Source organism: Sinocyclocheilus grahami, unplaced genomic scaffold (genome assembly GCF_001515645.1).
Source record: "Sinocyclocheilus grahami isolate Dianchi unplaced genomic scaffold, SAMN03320097.WGS_v1.1 scaffold487.1, whole genome shotgun sequence".
Taxonomy (NCBI): Eukaryota; Metazoa; Chordata; class Actinopteri; order Cypriniformes; family Cyprinidae; genus Sinocyclocheilus; species Sinocyclocheilus grahami.
Window position 1 is genome coordinate 498,096 of NW_015505666.1, and position 20,967 is coordinate 519,062.

Here is a 20,967-nt window from a genome sequence, read left to right on the forward strand (position 1 = left end):
CAAATATGCCTTTTTTTTACTTGACAAGATGTTGATTGATGGACTGGAGTCGTGTGGATTCCTTGTGGATTATTGTGAGGTTTATATCAGCTGTTTGAACTCAATCACCGCAGGGGTGAACAAGTGATGTAATGCAAAATTTCTTCAAATCTGTTCAGATGATGAAACAAACTCATCTACATCACCTGAAGGTGAATACATTTTCAGCAAATTTTCAGTTTTGGGTGAACTATTAATTTAATGCCCATGGTTTTGTGCTTAGCACATATGAGCTAATATTTGGTCTGTTATTCTAAATATACTGTTTATATAATACTTCACAATGGTAAACACCAGTTTTCAGATAAACGCATATATTTGGGCACAGAAGAAGAATGGTTACATAATTCTCGAAAAGTGAAAAGGCAGTACAGATTTTGAGAACCTTAAAATATTTAGATGAATTACACAAAATACAAACACACATAAAATGTAAAAAGTCACAAAGTCCTCTGATAAAGGAAAGCAGATTTTAAACAAACAAGGTGCCAAGTTGCAAAGGCCAGGTAAACATTTACAAAGGCATTAGAATGTCAAAATGTGTACATCAATCTTTTCTTGAAGAGCTGATAATGTCTTAAAATCTTCTTATTTCCTGTTTTATTTGAAGTTTGACAATATATTACATTTACATTACATACTTTAACAGTCCACTTCTCTGAAAAGTGTGTAAACTCCTCTCTTTGCCAGCTTAGTAAAAGTCTATAGCATTTCTCTTCAACCGCCCATTTTTTGCTCATTTTCTCTTCCACTGGACGTGGAAGAGTCACTTAAGTCACTGAACGTCCCAGATCTCACAGAGGAGGGGGGTGAACTTGTGGTCGCTCATGCGCCATGACTCCAGCATTTCTGCGTGATGGTGGTTGAGGGTACGAAGCTCAGTCAGACGACCGAGAAGCCGTGCGAAGTGCTGGGGCTCGTGGGGGTGCTGTAGTTTACAGACCTTCCTCAGCACCTCCAACATGGGCTCCTGCAGACGCTCCACTGCCTGCTGGTCCTTTACGTATGGTCTGTCTACAGATAGATAGAACAATTTCAGTCATATGAAACAAATTCATTTCACTGTGGCCTTCTGAAGCATAAAACAATGACAAAAATGTGCTTTTCTATTGTGACCCTATTAATCATTAACCATTGAACTTATTGGAACAGTACAAACTGATTACATAAGAACCAAACGTGGGTTTTAAATGGGTTAAAACATTTCCATCATATGATGCTAATGCATTTACATTGATGGTTACTTGGAACATGCCAGCCTTATAACTAATAGATTTTTAGGTAACACTTTAGAATAATGGTCCATTGTTAACAAGTAACTATGCAGGAAGTAATAGGTAGTACTACATTAACACTTAACTTAATACTATTAACTAATAGAGAAGCAAGATTAACTAAGCAGTAAGTAGTAGCAAATTTAGGACAAAGGTAGTTCCTTATTAGATATTTGATAATTACTAAATAAAAATATCCTCATTGAGAACTACTTGTGAACTATGACCAGAATTTATGAAGAATAACCAATCAATTACTAATCACAACAGTAACATCTTAAAAGTGAACAATTGGGTTCTTTGTGGAAACTAATTTATGAATTTGATATCCCCCAAAAAACATTTTAAAATTGTGACTACTACTCTTACCAAAGGATGGATGTTCAAACTTAAACATAGAATAATAATAAAAATGAAAATTCACTTAAAAATGTTAATAATTAAGAAGTGATGCTGACAAGCTCATGATTGAATTAGTTCACAATTATGAGCTCTAGTTTGTGTCAGTTCAGTATGTCTCCAACTCCAAAAGACCTGTACCTTTAGTGACAGTAGGCTGGGGAGCACTTTAGCTTTAAAGTGAAAAATACATTAGCCTCTCACTAATTACTCAAGCGTTACCTTGTCAGCCAGGAACTACTAGTGATCTGGACCATTATTTTAAAGTGAAAAACACCTTAACTCAGTAATTACTAGTAATTTAATCAGTTATTTAGCATATTTTATATCTGACACATACATTTGTGTGAGGCACTAGTGATATTTTACCAGACACTGTAATCTGGAATATGCAGTTTTGTGCTTAACACAAAATATAAATGCAGTCGATGCCTTCATTAAGGATGTGAATTGTTTTTGTCAAGAGAACATCATTATTTATATTCAAGAAAAGTCCTCCCCAGCCTATTGTCACTAAAGGTATAGGTCTTTTGGAGTCGGAGACATACTGAACTGACACAAACTAGAGCTCATAATTGTGAACTAATTCAATCACTTCCTAATTATTAAAATTTTTAAATGAATTATTTGTATGATTATTTTATGTTTTTGTTTGAAATAAAAAGAGAACATCCATCCTTAGGTAAGAGTAGTAGTCACAATTTCAACCTGTAGCCGACTTATTTGGGGGATATCATAAATTAGTTTCCACAAAGAACCCAATTGTTCACTTTTAAGATGTTACTGTTGTGATTAGTAATTAATTGGCTAGTCTTTATTAACTGGTCATAGTTCGCAAGTAGTTCTCAATAAGGATATATATTTTTTAGTAATTATCAAATATCTAATAAGTTACTACCTTTGTCCTAAATTTGCTACTACTTGCTGCTTAGTTAATCTTGCTTCTCTATTAGTTAATAGTATTAAGTTAAGTGTTAATGTAGTACTACCTATTATTTCCTGCATAGTTACTTGTTAACAACGGACCATTATTCTAAAGTGTTACCAATTTTTATAATGTTACAGAAGATTTCTATTTTAATAGAATGCTGTTCTTTTAAATTTCCTATTTATCTACAAAAATATTAAGAAGCACAACTGTTTCCAACATTGTAATAATAAGAAATGTTTTTGAGCACCAAATCAGCACTAAACTTTGGCAACACAAGAACACTGTTTTTAACAACCCTAACCCTAACTGAACTAACATTGCATTCTGAAATGTATTATTTAAAGCATTAAGTGACTGATATCAGCTGACCTGGTGAGAGGATTGTGATAGCAGTAAGAAGAGCATGTTCCTCTAGCATCATCTGCAGCTCCCCGATGCTTTTATAGAAGTTAAACATGGGTGTGATAAACTCTTCAGATATGCCTATGGAGGAAATAAAGATATTTATGAAGATATACACTTTTTTGTCTTTTATAAATCACTCTATTATTGAATATCTAGTACTGACAACATAAAAACGACAGTCATTTACAACCTCAGTCACTTGTAAACACTCAAAAACATATTTCTTTGAAGCTAATCAACCAAGGCACATATTTACATGCCAACTATGATTTAAAATTAAATGAAGGTCATGCCTTCTTTACTGGACTAAAGATCACATTAGTACACACTACACTCAGCTGTGGCTCTGTGATCTTACCCCCATAAATTCTGTATTTGTTTGAGCTTCAGTAGATAAATCTAATAGGACACATTTTCAGTATTCAGTAGTGAAACTGTCTTTGTTGAATGTACAAGTGAATAAGGTTTTATAAATGGCCTGTTTTATTCTGAGGCCTCAGGGTGGCAGTGTTACCTACATTTAAAAGTATGGATTTACTACAGTTTAGAAAGAATCCATCCATCAATAATATAAAATGTAGGCCTATTACATTTCATCTTATGCTCTTTGTAATATACATTTTCTTGTTGTCTCTGAAAAAAATATTGAAACTTATTTAAAACTAGATAAACGTAGCCTTTTAAGACTTTTTTCCAAAGATTATATCTTGAATTTGCCAGTGAGGTAAGAAAATTAATTTAAAATACACTCTTAAAAAGAACTATTCATATCTTGTGCAAGTAAATTGATCTTGTTTAAGGAAAATGTATATATTCTGACTAGACAACAATGAGAAATGATACAAAATATATCTTAAGAAGATCATTTTTGCAGTGTATTCACTGTCTGCTTTGGAAGAGACTTTCTGAAACTCCCTCAGTGTGCAATGGCAGATCATCAGGGGTCGTGACCTTATTGCTTTCTATTGTCTGTTAGGTCAGAGCTGATCTCTACAGTAAATCACAGTTTCCTCTTAGAAAGAATCCATCCATCAATAATATAAAATGTAGGCCTATTACATTTCATCTTATGCTCTTTGTAATCTACTTTTTTCTTGTTGTCTCAGAAAAAAATATTGAAACTTATTTAAAACTAGATAAACGTAGCCTTTTAAGACTTTTTTCCAAAGATTATATCTTGAATTTGCCAGTGAGGTAAGAAAATTAATTAATTTAAAATACACTCTTAAAAAGAACTATTCATATCTTGTGCAAGTAAATTGATCTTGTTTAAGGAAAATGTATATATTCTGACTAGACAAAAATGAGAAATGATACAAAATATATCTTAAGAAGATCATTTTTGCAGTGTATTCACTGTCTGCTTTGGAAGAGACTTTCTGAAACTCCCTCAGTGTGCAATGGCAGATCATCAGGGGTCGTGACCTTATTGCTTTCTATTGTCTGTTAGGTCAGAGCTGATCTGAATCCGGCCTCGGATCCCCACAGCTGTGCGTTTCCACATTCAGTGGGATTCTCAGTAACAGCAGTTCATTTGAAGCCTGTCTTTGAAGGGCTTTCCTGTTTTGTGCGAGGTCTTTGTCTTTATCATTATCATTGATATAATTATCATACTTCACTGGCTATGTGAGCCGAGCGCTCTTTTCTGATGTAAAGCATTCAGTGTGAAGAGCCATAAGGGTTTAGTTTACAGACCGACCAATCAGGGAATCCCTCGGTGGGAGCTGCCACACTGAAGACAGCTGGGACATTAAAGGGGTCATATGATGTGATTTCTATTTTTCCTTTTCTTTAGTGTAATGTAGCTATTTGTGCATGTATAAGATCTGCAGAGTTACAAAGCTCAAAGTCTCTTACAAAAGGATTTATTATCTAAAAGAGAAGGCTGATCCAGACCGGGCTAAAACGCCTCATTCAAACACGCCCCCACATCTCTTCGTCACGATGTGGAAATATTTGCATAATGCCGCCCAAATGTTCATGCAAAGAAAGAAGGCGTGGTTTCAGGAACCGCAGTAGTGTTGATGCAGCCATGTCAGGGAGACGCTGTGTTTCTGTGCGAAAGCAAAAGACTTTTATTTGGCCTTCCGAAAGTAGATGCAATGAGGAATCATTGGTTAAGATTTATTTACAACAGAACAGCACAAACCAGATGTTCGAATTTGTGCAACGCATTTTATGGATGACACTTTTATGAACCTAGGAGAGTAGCCTACAAGGCTGGCTGTGCAAACTAAGGCTATTTCTAAAAAAATGGGTCAATTCTGACTTTGCTATGACAATCTGGTGCTTATTCTGAATCAGCGACTGTAAGTATGTTTTCTTAATAGTTTAAGTATTTGCTATTTACTGTTCAAATGCGGAGTTTTGCGCCGTGTAGAGTATCGCGTCGTGTGTGTGTGTGCATGCGTGAGAGAGACAGGGTCACATCACAGTGGAGTCAACTTTCTTAATTGCGGCTTGTGTACTGCAAATACATACGAGCATCATCACTGTGTCTGTCAGTGACTCTGTTCCCTTTTCGGGCTTGAACTGATGGTAAAACTAACGACATTATTTACTGTCTTTACATTTATGTTGAAAGCTGTAGCTCGCGATTATGGAAAGGGGCGTTACATTTCCGACACGTGCTTGTGGTGTTCGGCCAATCACAATGCACTGGGCCAGCTGGCCAATCAGAGCAGACTGTGCTTGTTGGAAGGAGGGGCTTTGTACAAAACAAATCGTTTGAGAGAGGCGGGGCATAAAGGAACTACAATAATGTACAGTATTTGAAAAATTATGTGTTTTTTGAACATTAAACCATGTCAACATATTCTGTTACACCAAATACACAAAATAATGATCTTTAAAATAGCAAACATGACTTAATTAAGCTTACCAAAATGTTCATATTAAATAAAAACAGTGCTGGGGTGTAACAAACTCTTCAAAAATTCAGTACATACAAACAGTCACCACCCCCCAAGAGATGAATTGATCGCAGCACGCAGACTCCTTTCACAGTTTCATTAATTTCCCTTCAGATGAAAGGATAACCTTTGTCATAACTTTCCCCAAAAAATGAGGGAGCAAAAAAAAAACCTGAAGCATCACGAAGGCTTCACGCCAGAGAAATGTCAGAGGCGCTGAGAGCCAGCGAGTGGGACAATAGGCCTCTCGATGTTTAGATAGAGAACAATAGTCTCTTTAGACAGTGCGTCTATTTCCTCCCCGCTAGCCTTTTGCGTGAATATTCCTGAGCCTGTGTTGCAGGGAAAAAGAGTGATGGATTCAAACAGTCGATGCCACTCTGCATTCATCTGCCTGTTTAGAAATATTACCATCTGGACGTCCATCACGGCTTTTCAAATATTGAGAGGCTGAAAGCAACTATCTTTGAAATAAAGGTGATTCAGTGTGCAATGGTGGAGGGCTTAAGATGCTTTTAAGAGACTGATATTGATCATGCATCCTTCTTTAACCACAGCTCTTCTACAAAATCTGATTACATGTTATAAGGCATATGATATTGACTAGCTACAGTGGGGAAAAAAGTATTTAGTCAGCCACCAATTGTGCAAGTTCTCCCACTTAAAAAGATGAGAGAGGCCTGTAATTTTCATCATAGGTATACCTCAACTATGAGAGACAAAATGAGAAAAAAAAATCCAGAAAATCACATTGTAGGATTTTTAAAGAATTTATTTGCAAATTATGGTGGAAAATAAGTATTGGGTCAATAACAAAATTTAATCTCAATACTTTGTTATATACCCTTTGGTGGCAATGACAGAGGTCAAACGTTTTCTGTAAGTCTTCACAAATGTATATGAGGGCTTTCCTCTTTGTGCTGTCTTGGCAGCCATCCAGTGCTTAGACTTCTGTGAAACCGAAACCATTTGGACTTTAGTGTCCTTTTACACATGTAATGTACACCATGGGATTATCAAGATGGCAAATTTCCTGTCGTTATATAGGGTGGACAGATACGTTATTAATGTAACGTGCCTAGTGAACTTTATGGACTTTGTTCTGGGGCTCAACAAATACGTAGCATACTAGTTTGATGAGTCATGATTCCTTTGAACGCTCCATAAAAGCCATGAATCATGCTATAAATTATGCTGCAATCCAAATAATGAGCTCACCACTCCTTCTGATCCTGTCCTCTAGTACCTCTGTGTGTCCGTTGGGCAGTTTCTTGGAGAAAACCTGGGCTGAGCGCAGGAACATTGCTTCTACAGCGGAACCTTTTAATAAAGCGATCTGATCTTCATGATCCAGAGATTGAAAACCTGCTCAGAAAACAAGAACGCGACAAATATGTTTGCTTAAAACTGCCGGAGTTATTGCATCCTCCTCATAGGACATTGCTGTCATATAAAGTGTTTTCTTGAACTATGTGAATTTATTTAATTTTCATACAAGTGGTATAGATCCTGCAAGCGAAATAGCTGTTGCAGAATTTGAAAAACAGTACCTGGTATATTTTTAGTGAACTCAACCAGCACTTGAACATGACTAGTTGCCATTTCGGTCAGTAGAAGGAAGTTTTCTTCTGCGTTAAATTGCTCTTGTAGCTGTGGACAGGTTGGAAGGAGGAAAAAAGCATGCAAATAAGCCACTGTTTTACGACATTGGGGTGGTGATAACCTTGGTTACATAATGATTTAACAGTGATAAGAACAGGCAATGCTGTTTACTGATTTTAACAGTAGCATTTGGCTGCTTTGTGCATTAAAAAATCGTAAAAAGATTTAAAGACTTAAAAAGCTGATCTAAAATGAGATAAATTGTTAGGGTTGTTTTTTGATTTTCGAGAAGACATACCAGTTTTTTCGCCATATCCTGAGGGATGCGATGTTTGTTGTGAGCATCAACTATATAACTTATTAAAGCCTGTTGGTCTTGGCTCAGTTCTATATTCTCCTGAAATGAGAAAATGTGCCAAAATTCCTGTTTATAAATTTGGATCATGGAGAATCCAGCTATGTGAAATAATAATTAAAGATTGGTGGTGTCGTTTTTTAATAACTAGCCAACGTTTGATCCTGCACAGCCATTTTACAACCCTTGATCATAATATAATCTTTCAGAAGTAACCGTATATGTGAGCAAAAGTGAGAAGAATGATGGTGAAGAGGATCATTGAGGTTGCCCTTTAACCTTTTATAGCACTTCAATAAAGTTGCCATAGAACACCCTTAGTTTGCAATTATACTTGAAAAGTTATATTGTAACAAGCATGGCACCAAGTAAACTGTATCTCAAATACTTAAAGTTGCACAAATCAAAAAGACAAGTATTTTCACCATGGATTATAATAATAACCCAATCAGACAGCACCTGTGTTCTTACCTTGAAGGGTTTAGTGGTAGATACAATTTGTTTAGCATCTCTACTATCACCAACATCATCCCCTATACTTTCGTCAGATGAGGCTTTTGTGTTTTTCCTCAGCCTTTTGGATTTGCACTGGATTTCAGTTAATAAGCCTGAGGATGCAAAAACAAAATAGATACAGAAACTAGATACAGATTGGTAAGATTGACAGTTTACAAGCAAACAGTTTTTCATCAAGTAAAAAAACTTGGAAACAAATTTTTAAAATATATATTTTATCTGTTTCATTCCTCAACAATACTTATGTAAAAAACAATACACTATACATGAGCTACAGAAGCTTAGAAAATACAACTTCCACAAACTAATATTTTATCTCAAGTAAATCAATATTATTTGAACCCAAACCATCTCATATAATTTGTTGCCCAAATAGAACATTGTACCTCTGTAGATACATTCTCTTATTAATCTCCAGTTAATAACTTTTATTAAAAACTGCTGTTCAAGAGTTTCTGATCTGACTTATCTGATTGCACAATGTGCGTGACTCTCGGGCTGATATATTAGTTGAGCAGGAACCCATTTTATAATGTTTACAGTGCTCTTACTCACATTCTGCCAGCATGCCCATCTCTTTGCACTTTCTGAGTCGACACTCTTGGCATTTCCTGCGCATGTACATGTCCATCTCACAGTTTCCTCCACTCTTACATTTGTATACAGCCTTCTTTGTAATACTCCTTCTGAAGAAACCTGGACGAAATAGCACAGCATGTTCAATATGCCACACATTTCACGTATAGTATACTGTAATATTGGGAATCAGGATCCAGATGTTTCATAGACCATCATGTAGTGACTCAACACAGAAAAAACTGAGAAAGCTAAATGTTACAAAACATCGAAATATATTAATATTACCATGAACTGTAAAGCCCAAACAATATGCAGTTCTAAAATAGGCTACATAGAAAAATGTTGGTTTCTAAATGTCTCTTGAATTTTAGTAGTTTCATGCATTTGTCTGGGTTTTTTCACCTTTTTGCATTTTTCATGGTTTTACAAGGACAGAAATTGCATTTAATTCTTGACATTTAGCTTTTTTAGCATTTACCATTGCACCTCTATCAACAGACCCAAATTAAAATTTTGTGTCATAAATGAATTCCCTGAGATCCACTGTTTTGGTAAAAAAGTAATCTTTCCCGCTATCATATTATCAGTTGTTTTTACACTTCGACACAGTGGATGACAGATCAGATGGCAAGAATAGACGTACAAAAGCATTCAGGAGCAGATTACATTGCTTCAAATTTAAAGTGCCTTATTTGCATTACTCACTTTTGTATGTATTGCCAAAGCATTACAGGGATTATAGGAATCTAACTATTCTCTAATTTTGAAAACCATAATAAAACATTAGAAGCAACAGTTGGCTACCGTATAAGTCTAAGCTATTAGGAGAAACAAGAAGGCCACTTTGTAAACACAGATCAAGGAATAGGTTCATTGCAGCCCATGTAAGGTATGGTGTAATGTTTAAGACATTACGTTCAGAACTGTAATACAGATACTCTTGGATGCTCGATTTTCAGTTCTAGGCAGCAGACAAACATGTGCAGTTGTTTTTGGAACAGGTAATTATTCCAGCATGAGCCCATGAGCACAATGACACACATTAACTTTACATGGTGGCATGTGGCTCTGGTTGCCTACATCATTATTCAGCAGAAAGCTGAGAGGGAATCCAATCCAAACTGAACGTGAAGGAGCACCAAACCCAGCCAAGTGGGACTTGGAACACATAGCCCTGAATCTGCCCTTTGGGCATTGTCCATGCACAGGTGGAATTACACTTGCAGTCATTCAGCCAATGATTTTCCAAAGAGCTAAATTTGGCGCATGGGGTTCCATGTCAATTATTACGTCCTTCATGAGCTATGTAGCCAATGGATACAATATACAGTATCTATGAAGGTTCCAGGGTGAACAACGAGGTCACAGAACAAAGGTGCAACTGTACATTGTTACAGTATATATCAAATAAATATATTAAATGCAAAGCTATATTTGGAATTTAAAGTTAAATGTGCAATTTCTTGGCCTCTATCAACAAATAGCCCTGAATTCATTCCATTGTTTGAGCCAATGTTTTTGAAAAATTACATTGCCAAATTATGAGAATAATTAATACAAAAATGAATGTACAACAATTCTTGCAAAAAATTTAAATGACTTTTAATGCCATATTAGAGGCATCATAATAACACAGTTCAACATTTAATTTATTTATTTTTTAGAAATGAAATATTACTGATAAAAAAACTCTTTAACTACATGTTGTTACATAAACAACCTGTCAGTAACTATACTGATCTCACATATATACAGTAGTCAACATTTGAAGTGGATCAAAAAAGTTCATCAAAGTTGTCCTAAGACAAGAAAGTTTTTAGGTTTTAGGAGAACTTTGATGAAAGGTTTTGATCCACTTCAAATGTTGACTACTGAAGTTGTAAGCTATATGTGTTTGATTCACTAAAAAGAACTGACTCATTAGAGAAATTTGTTTGGGAATCAGACTATACTGGTTATGCTGTATATTTCTGATTTACTAAAAAGAGCTGACTCATTAGAGTCAATCATTTGGGAATTGGGCTACACTGGTCGCACTGCATGGATTTGATTCTCTACAAAGAACCAGCATATAAGATTCATTTGTTCAGGAATTGGACTACACTGGTCACACTGTATGTTTTTGGTGTATGGATTTGATTTACCAGTAGAATCAGATAATAAGATTCAGTCGTTCAGGAATTGGACTGCACACACTGTCTGCTTCACATTGTTGATTCTGTGGTGCTGGAATCACTGACAAGAGTATTTTAGTATGTGGTTCCGAAATGTGTGAAAACTTTCAATCCTGATATTTTTTTTTATAGAATTGATTCTGAATAAGAACCGGGTCTTGGTTTCCAACTTTATGAAAACCTTGTTCAGAAATACATGTTTTGTGACTGAAAACGTCAGCAAAAATACTGTAAATTATGGCATTCACCTTTACATCCTTCACATGTGAGTGCATTGTAGTGATACCCTGATGCTTTATCTCCACAGACCACACACAGTTCCTCGCCTTTGCTCCTTCCGGAGTGGGCTGCGTGTCTGGATCTTTTACACACAGTCGGGACAACAGGGCAAGACTCGTCCAGCTCATTATCAAAGCCTCCCTCCAACGGTCCTTTCCTCATCTCAAACACGGTGGATGGAGAGTACCACTCCTCCCCACAGTACTGTGGGTAGCAGTGCTGACTGGAGTAGTATGATGGTGATGACATGGAGGGCTCCACCGAGGTGTACTGCATGCTGGGATAGCTGGTGAAGGGCATGACCTCCTGGTCCTGTAGCAATGGACTGTTCTGCTCTGCCAGAATATCTGAGAAGAAGATGGCAGGAGTGAGCAGAGCTTGTCAGTTTACATGTGTCATGGAGATACAAAGCTCAAGTTCACCTGACTGTTAGCCCAGCACGGAGTGCTAATAGGTCTTACGCCAACACGACGATTAGTGAAGCTACAGCACGCTGAGGTACAGTTTCCTTGCAGACACCATCAGAGTCATTAAGATCTCCACTACCTCATAAGTGCATATTAAAAACCATCTAGGAACATAATCAGCCTCTATCCAACTAGTAGCAGTAGATTGAGTGAAATGTACATAATACAGAAGTCAAACACACCCAGACATAAAACAAGCAATCATTAACCAAAGTGGATTTACTCTGGATTTACACAATATTACTGTCTAAGTGAGTTTCAGTAGATTTTTATGATCATTTTTGATTACACAAACACACACACACACACACACACACACATATATATATATTATTTATATATATATATATTTTTTCTTAAATATAAATTAAGTGTTGAGTGCACTTTTAATTTTCTAAATGCATCTTATATGTCTTACTGTGAATGATTCATCCATACGTGTTTCTTTTCTTTATTTCTCTGTGGTGACGTTTAATTAAGAGCTTGTTGTTATGTAAGCCCCACCCCTTTCTTACAATTCAGATCTGCTTCCATTCCATCAACAACCGATGAATCTGTCACTATTTCAATAGTTGACCTAAAAGAGAAAACTGACTATAAAAGAAGACTGTTTACAGCACCCCTTGTGGCAACACTGAGAACTTTACATGCACTTTCTGTTACGTATTGCGTTATAAACTACGGCCTGAACTATTTCAGAACACGATGCTAGAAATAAAGTTAGAATACCTAAAAGTGTTATATATTTGCATATTTCGAGCTAAACTCCATCAGGTCATCAGCTATTTTTCGATGTTTGTGGTTATTATTAACATATGTAGTCCACTAACAATGACAACTTTTTCGGAACTGTGAAAGACTCAATAATTTTAAAGTAAACAAGACATCTAAAACTTTTGTACTATGTCTACACTACATTTTCGTCAACAACAAAAAATATGACAACTGCTTCAGTATCATGAGATGGCACTGACCTGAAGCCTTATCCTGAACCATGGCCATTTCAGTGCGACCCAGTAAGGGTACAGATTACCCGTATTGATTCCTAACCATCCAACTGTTCCTTTAACTCCTCAGCATATGTCTATGTGTCCCATTTCACAAAGTATTACTGTTCCTGAACACGTTCATACTTCATACATAAGTGCTAGTGTGAACAAAGGTTGCTATAGTTGCTCATTAACCTGACAGTCACAATTCCCTGTCTCATTACATGTAGGATTGATCTGGATTTATAAATGTCATCTATGACAAAACATGCTCACTCGTGTTTGTAAAATTGAAGGTGACTTTCACTTTTTGGCTTCTGCTAATAACAGAAATTTGCTCCAGTTTGTTTCATAGAGTCTGACTCATAGTTTTATTTCATCATCCACCATGGCAAAGATAGCATTAGCATAACATAGGAAAGAAATTAATGTGAATTTCCAATATACTCACCAAAAAAGTGTGAGCTCTCTGATAGGGGGAATGCATCACTGGGTGGGATCTGTAAAGGTCCCACCACATTGACGTCATGGCCCACCCACTCATTCATTCAGAAGCCTGTGTGTTAAGTCTTGGCATCCAAAGATCCCTCAGTCCAGGATGGAAGTGAATGATGGGGTTAATCTGGTTTCTTCAAGACAGTAACAAATGGAGGAAGTGGTTGCTTTACTTACAAATGGAGGCAGTTTTTATTGCAAATTAAGGTATTGACGCTATATAGTAAAACACGTCACTTAAATTGATTTAGATAGTGCTTCTAAAAGAAAAAAAAAATCACTGATTGAAGTTAACTTGCAAAGTTTTATACTACATCATTCAGATTTCATTTAGATTTCCTTGAGATTAGGAGGACAAGGTCCTGAAGTCATATCAGAAATCTAGAACATAGTATTCTAACAAATGATTGTTTTTTCAACTGGAAATGCTACAGTTGATTGCAGTGACCTTTGCTCCAGTTTCAACTCTGGACTGTACAGTCTGGCACTGGATTTTATAATATCTGCTTTTTCCATGTTTCTTAATGCTAAACTACCTACCTTCTTATTTTGGATTATTCAAAATATTATGGTATCATTCCACAGTATTTCAGCTCAGATTAATTTTTCTTTAAGGCCAGGGGCCTGATGTATAAACGTTGCGTACGCACAAAATGGGCATGGAAATGTGCGTACGCAATTTTCCACGCACAAATTGAGATTTATAAAAATAAACTAGGCGTAAATATGTGCGCACCGTATGGACACTCTAGACCAGGGATCCTCAAATCTGGCCCACGAGATCCACTTTCCTGCAGAGTTTAGCTCTAACCCTAATCAAACACACCTGAGCAAGCTAATCAATGTCTTCAGGATCATTAGAAAATCACAGGTAGGTGAGTTTGATCAGGGTTGGAGCTAAACTCTGCAGCGCATTGGCCCTCCAGGGCAAGATTTGAGGAACCCTGCTCTAGACCATGAGTACGCACTCTTTTACTGGAGGGAGCGAAATAAGGAAGCAAACTAAATGATTTTAAAGTCTGTTTAACATTTGACATACACGTTTAGATTAAATATGACACTCTGAATAATGAAGTTAAGCACTGAAATTTAATGAAATTATTATCCAGAAATTACTAAATTTTCATATGAATTTAAACAGAAATATTTGCAGTGGATGTGCTGCTTTCGAACAATTTTCCTGTGGTATCGATTTAATGTTTTAATCACAGCGAGGATTGCTTGGTGCATGACAATTCCACTTTAAATTGTGTTCTAGCAAAACAATAATAATGATCATTTTTGTGAACTTGACTGTTTGCTGGCTTTGGAATATAGACGGTAACGACAGACATGAACCCTGCTCTAGACCATGAGTACGCACTCTTTTACTGGAGGGAGTGAAATAAGGAAGCAAACTAAATGATTTTAAAGTCTGTTTAACATTTGACATACACGTTTTGATTAAATATGACACTCTGAATAATGAAGTTAAGCACTGAAATTTAATGAAATTATTATCCAGAAATTACTAAATTTTCATATGAATTTAAACAGAAATATTTGCAGTGGATGTGCTGCTTTCGAACAATTTTCCTGTGGTATCGATTTAATGTTTTAATCACAGCGAGGATTGCTTGGCGCATGACAATTCCACTTTAAATTGTGTTCTAGCAAAACAATAATAATGATCATTTTTGTGAACTTGACTGTTTGCTGGCTTTGGAATATAGACGGTAACGACAGACATAAGGATGTGCTCGTTGATCAAACAGTCAACATTGGCTGGTTTGAACAGGTCTGATGAGTGACAGTACTTTAGAACAGTGGTTCCCAACCCTGGTCCTGGAGGCACCTCAACACTGCACATTTTGCATGTCTCTTTTCTCTGACACAAGGAATAATTTCAAACCTTGGAGTCTCTACTAATGAGCTGATGACCTGAATCAGGTGTGTTTGATTAAGGAGACATGCAAAACATGCAGTGTTGGGGTGCCTCCAGGACCAGGGTTGGGAACCACTGCTCTAGAACCTCTGTTCACAGGTGTCGCGCACAGACAGTATCCTAATGGTAACCCCTTTTGTGCTCTTTCCAATATTGTGACAAACACCATATTTAAAAGATAGAATTTGAAGGAAACTGTAAGATATGCACGTTTTATTTTCAAAATGTTTTGTTATTGACGCGGCGAGTCAATCAGCTAGCCTATTTACACTGCAAAAAAATAAGGCCTATCTCTTTCCATAAAAATATAGGCTATAAACAATCTAAAATATATGTTTACCTTTTAGGCAAATTGCATAAATTAGAATAGTGATGTCTCAAAACGCATTTATAGTCCGTATCTCATATGTTTCTAACATTTTGTACCCTTAACTGCGTTAAACATGGTGTAACATGGATGGAATGTGCATGGAAATTATACGTAGCTGACGTTATGCATATTAAAACTAGGCGTTGTAAGCTCCATATATGGCTATTTTGGGGAGGAGACGGGGTGGAGATTCATGTACGCACAATCTTCCGCTGACTGGGTATTACAAACGGAATTTTGCGCAGGGTCTGGCGTTTACACATTTAGGATGAAATCTACGTAAAGTTTTATACATGAGGCCCCAGCACAAATTCCAAGTATGGGTCACCATACTTGGCCACATGTCACTTCACTTCACTTAATTCTAATTATATTTTTTGGGGGAAAAATAGAACTGGCAATCCTAACATATTTTGTACATAATTTTTTGACAAAAATATATTTTATTTCGATGAAATAAAATGAAATATAAATATTTAGATGCAAAACCTAAACAAAATGAAAATTACAAATGTTGCCTTGGTGACTAACATAAAAATGTTTTTTTTTTAATAAAATTACTATTTGGAAATAGTGGAAAAACTCAAACTAAAGTAACAACCTAATTAGTAGTAGTAAAACAATAAAAAAATTAAGTAATTAATATGAAAAATAAATAAAACTCAAAAGCAATTTGATTAAACTAACAATTAAACTAAATTTAAACTGAAATATATACAAATAAAAACTAAAGTAAATTCAATATATTAAGAAACTATGATAGTAAATGATACTAATAATAACAACTCTGCTTCATGATTTCTTTTCCTACTTGAAAGCAAATTAATAGTAACATTTAAAAAATGTAATGAAATTGAACATTGCATGTTTTATTTAAATTTTTACAGAACCCCTACCATATCTTTCTCTAAAACACACCCATCAGTCAGTCAGTCAGTCAGTCAATCAATCAGTAGCCTAGTTTTATTTTGTTGAAGCAATTAATACAATACACTATGAAAATGTTTTTCAAAGTTGTAAATAAAGATGTTTAGAGTATGTTTTACAAGTAAATACTATTTCTAAATATTTTCTGCTTCAAATTTTCATGTTAAATTCGATGTTGCTTGCTGTTTCTTTGTAATTATTTGTGAAATCTTACTTGCAATTTCTAAGTGTACACCATTTTTTTTCTAGTGTACAAATGCAGAGATGCATGATATAATGTGTTCTCTATGCCATAACATTTAGATGAGTCACACCCCACTCATGAGATGTAATTTGACCAAAACGTGATGAAGACCAGCGTCTCGCTATAATTGAAAATGTATCTAAAAACAAGCTCTTAATCATTTACCGGCTGTTGCTCCATCCACAGAGGGCCTTTCTGAGTCAACAGACAGCACTCTGAAATAAACAAAACCTTTGCCATAGGCCGGCGGCTGTTTGTGGAGGGTGGGGGAGGTATGGATGGCCTTGTGAGAAGGACACGTTCATGGCTCCATTAAAAAACTATTATCAAACACTTCAGCTATTTTCACACGACGCTACAGTATGGGCGTTTTTAACAGGACGTCCATCTTTTATTTATGAAATGTGAAAGATGTTTAATATCATAGTGAGGTGTCCATGACTTAATCTTTCTGTGTGGTTTGATAAACCCAAGCCAAAGCAAACTAAAATGTCTGAAATTCTAGAATGTTCTCTGAAACGTTCTGAGTAGTTACATGAAACATTGCATTTCAGAGAAGCATGGAGAGTAGCTATCACCCAAAGCCTCTTTTTGTTTGACATCTGGTAGTTAATCTCAAATAAAAAGTGCTTACCGTTTTAGAACCACACATCAAATCATAAAAGCTAGATGTAGAGATAAGACCATCAAACAGTAGTACAAACCGACGAGAGGCTTCATATCAGCATGTTAAACATGAGCAGTCAAGGACTGTGGCACAAAAAATGCCATTACACACCATAACAAGGTCCACAACCTTGAACTTCCCAAGATTTACCTAAAAAAGACCTGTTAACACGTAACACCCGGCCAACAAATCAAAAGATGGTGCACTGAATTCAAACATACATACGTTACTGGAACTAGAGATCCAAAAGGTCTGGAACTGTGAATGTGAAGGCTGAATAACAGCTTTATGCTTGATAATGATGGCACGGAAGTTGCACATTTTATGGTGGCACTAACATTAAATGTTTTCTGTAATGTTCTATTCTAAAATGGATAAAATATCATTTGCATTAAGAGGATCGTTAAATACTTGTATAAAACATGGCAACCCAACAGGGTCATTTAGTACAAGTAAAACTGCCAAAAGCAATTTTATTCCTTCAAATAAAGTGGAAATTAACAAATATACATTTTTTAATATAATGAATTATAATTTTTTAATGATAATTTAATAATTTAAATGAAAAACTTATACTTAACAAAAATGAGAAATATTGCCTTGCATGGCAACAAATTGAAATAACAATAAAAAATAAAACTAAAACTGAACTAAAACGTAAACAAAAAAATTAATTAAGCCTAAATAGTAATATTAAAAAAACGAATGATTAAAAAATAAAAATGTCAAGCACAAACAAATTACAAGACGTTACACTAAAAATAAAACCTAAAAGGAAAAATATAAAAATAAAAGCTAATTCAAAATATGAACAAAAACTAGTATATTAAAATAACTCCAGCCCATCAAGCGAGATCACACTCCTTAATTAGATAGATAGATAGATAGATAGATAGATAGATAGATAGATAGATAGATAGATAGATAGATAGATAGATAGATAGATAGATAGATAGATAGGCCTTGGGAGAAGGACACGTTCATGGCTCCATTAAAAAACTATTATCAAACACTTCAGCTATTTTCACACGACGCTACAGTATGGGCGTTTTTAACAGGACGTCCATCTTTTATTTATGAAATGTGAAAGATGTTTAATATCATAGTGAGGTGTCCATGACTTAATCTTTCTGTGTGGTTTGATAAACCCAAGCCAAAGCAAACTAAAATGTCTGAAATTCTAGAATGTTCTCTGAAACGTTCTGAGTAGTTACATGAAACATTGCATTTCAGAGAAGCATGGAGAGTAGCTATCACCCAAAGCCTCTTTTTGTTTGACATCTGGTAGTTAATCTCAAATAAAAAGTGCTTACCGTTTTAGAACCACACATCAAATCATAAAAGCTAGATGTAGAGATAAGACCATCAAACAGTAGTACAAACCGACGAGAGGCTTCATATCAGCATGTTAAACATGAGCAGTCAAGGACTGTGGCACAAAAAATGCCATTACACACCATAACAAGGTCCACAACCTTGAACTTTCCCAAGATTTACCTAAAAAAGACCTGTTAACACGTAACACCCGGCCAACAAATCAAAAGATGGTGCACTGAATTCAAACATACATACGTTACTGGAACTAGAGATCCAAAAGGTCTGGAACTGTGAATGTGAAGGCTGAATAACAGCTTTATGCTTGATAATGATGGCACGGAAGTTGCACATTTTATGGTGGCACTAACATTAAATGTTTTCTGTAATGTTCTATTCTAAAATGGATAAAATATCATTTGCATTAAGAGGATCGTTAAATACTTGTATAAAACATGGCAACCCAACAGGGTCATTTAGTACAAGTAAAACTGCCAAAAGCAATTTTATTCCTTCAAATAAAGTGGAAATTAACAAATATACATTTTTTAATATAATGAATTATAATTTTTTAATGATAATTTAATAATTTAAATGAAAAACTTATACTTAACAAAAATGAGAAATATTGCCTTGCATGGCAACAAATTGAAATAACAATAAAAAATAAAACTAAAACTGAACTAAAACGTAAACAAAAAAATTAATTAAGCCTAAATAGTAATATTAAAAAAACGAATGATTAAAAAATAAAAATGTCAAGCACAAACAAATTACAAGACGTTACACTAAAAATAAAACCTAAAAGGAAAAATATAAAAATAAAAGCTAATTCAAAATATGAACAAAAACTAGTATATTAAAATAACTCCAGCCCATCAAGCGAGATCACACTCCTTAATTAGATAGATAGATAGATAGATAGATAGATAGATAGATAGATAGATAGATAGATAGATAGATAGATAGATAGATAGATAGATAGATAGATAGATATAGAGAGATAGAGAGATAGAGAGATAGATAGTCACCAGTAAGGGTGCTGTAATTTTTTTAATACAATGTATGTATGTATGTATGTATAATTCTATGTATAATGTAATTCTATGTATAATGTATGATTACTGATTTTGAATTTTTTATTTTAATTGATTTCACTTTTTTATGTAAAACCATCCAGTTTTCTGTGATAAAGTGTGTGTGTGAGATAGAGAGATAGATAGTCACCAGTAAGGGTGCTGTAATTTTTTTAATACAATGTATGTATGTATGTATGTATGTATAATTCTATGTATAATGTAATTCTATGTATAATGTATGATTACTGATTTTGAATTTTTTATTTTAATTGATTTCACTTTTTTATGTAAAACCATCCAGTTTTCTGTGATAAAGTGTGTGTGTGTGTGTGTGTGTGTGTGTGTGTGTGTGTGTGTAAAATGTGAATGTCCCCCCCCAGTAGAGAGATATGTGTGTGTGTGTGTGTGTGTGTGTGTGTGTAAAATTTGAATGTCCTGCCCCAGTAAAGAGATTTAAAAAATCTGTAATTTTTGTTGCCAAGTAATCTGGGTGGCCAGACTAATTTGTTGTACACTGTAAAATGCTGCTGTGAACATAAGAATAGTGATAATGTGAAGGATGTTTACTCCCACATGACAGAAACCAGGAGAGTTCTGTCAGCTCCCAACAAAGACAAAGTGAGCCAATTTAAGCATCCCAGCATAAACATGCATCTATTCTCTCTGAGAAAGAACATGTCGTGAGTCTGAAGTCTCGGTTACGTCTACTTCGATTTCATTTGTTCCGCACTCAACTCATTAATAGTGTAAGAGGCTATTTTAAACAGAAGAGCAGCCGCTGCTGTAATCTAGTGTATGTGCCAAAGAGAATCAATTATGCATGCTATCTGAGCTATATTAAAACACTACTATGCCAGCAATATTTTTTATCACATATAATGTATAAGTAAAAGATCAATTGAAAGATTTTTTATTCTCCTCCAAATAAACATTTAAAGAGACATCAGTTACAGTGATGCAATGGTAAAGTGCACATTTCAAACAATCATCTTGACATCCATGTAAGCAATGAAATGTCTTTTTCAG

General features: G+C 35.1%; 1 protein-coding gene across 1 annotated transcript; it reads right to left on the reverse strand.

Annotated features, from left to right (window-relative positions):
• Positions 1-354: 354 nt before the first annotated feature.
• On the reverse strand, positions 355-13,547 carry LOC107553955 (nuclear receptor subfamily 1, group H, member 4). The gene is made up of 9 exons (XM_016236297.1): positions 13,373-13,547; positions 11,435-11,812; positions 8,989-9,129; positions 8,389-8,525; positions 7,861-7,959; positions 7,511-7,610; positions 7,179-7,325; positions 3,013-3,126; positions 355-1,053 (listed from the first exon to the last, which is right to left on the reverse strand). The coding sequence occupies exons 1-9, from the start codon at positions 13,467-13,469 to the stop codon at positions 815-817; spliced, it is 1,452 nt and encodes a 483-aa protein (XP_016091783.1). The 5' UTR covers positions 13,470-13,547; the 3' UTR covers positions 355-814.
• Between the last annotated feature and the right edge of the window lie 7,420 nt (positions 13,548-20,967).

Excerpts from the sequence above, each read along its gene's own strand:
- LOC107553955 (XM_016236297.1), bottom strand. The coding sequence starts at position 13,469 with ATGAATGAGTGGGTGGGCCATGACGTCAATGTGGTGGGACCTTTACAG. Across the intron at positions 9,130-11,434 it reads CACATGTGAAGGATGTAAAG|GTTTCTTCAGAAGGAGTATT; the intron begins GTGAATGCCATA and ends TATTTCGTCCAG. Across the intron at positions 7,960-8,388 it reads CTACCACTAAACCCTTCAAG|GAGAATATAGAACTGAGCCA; the intron begins GTAAGAACACAG and ends TTCTCATTTCAG.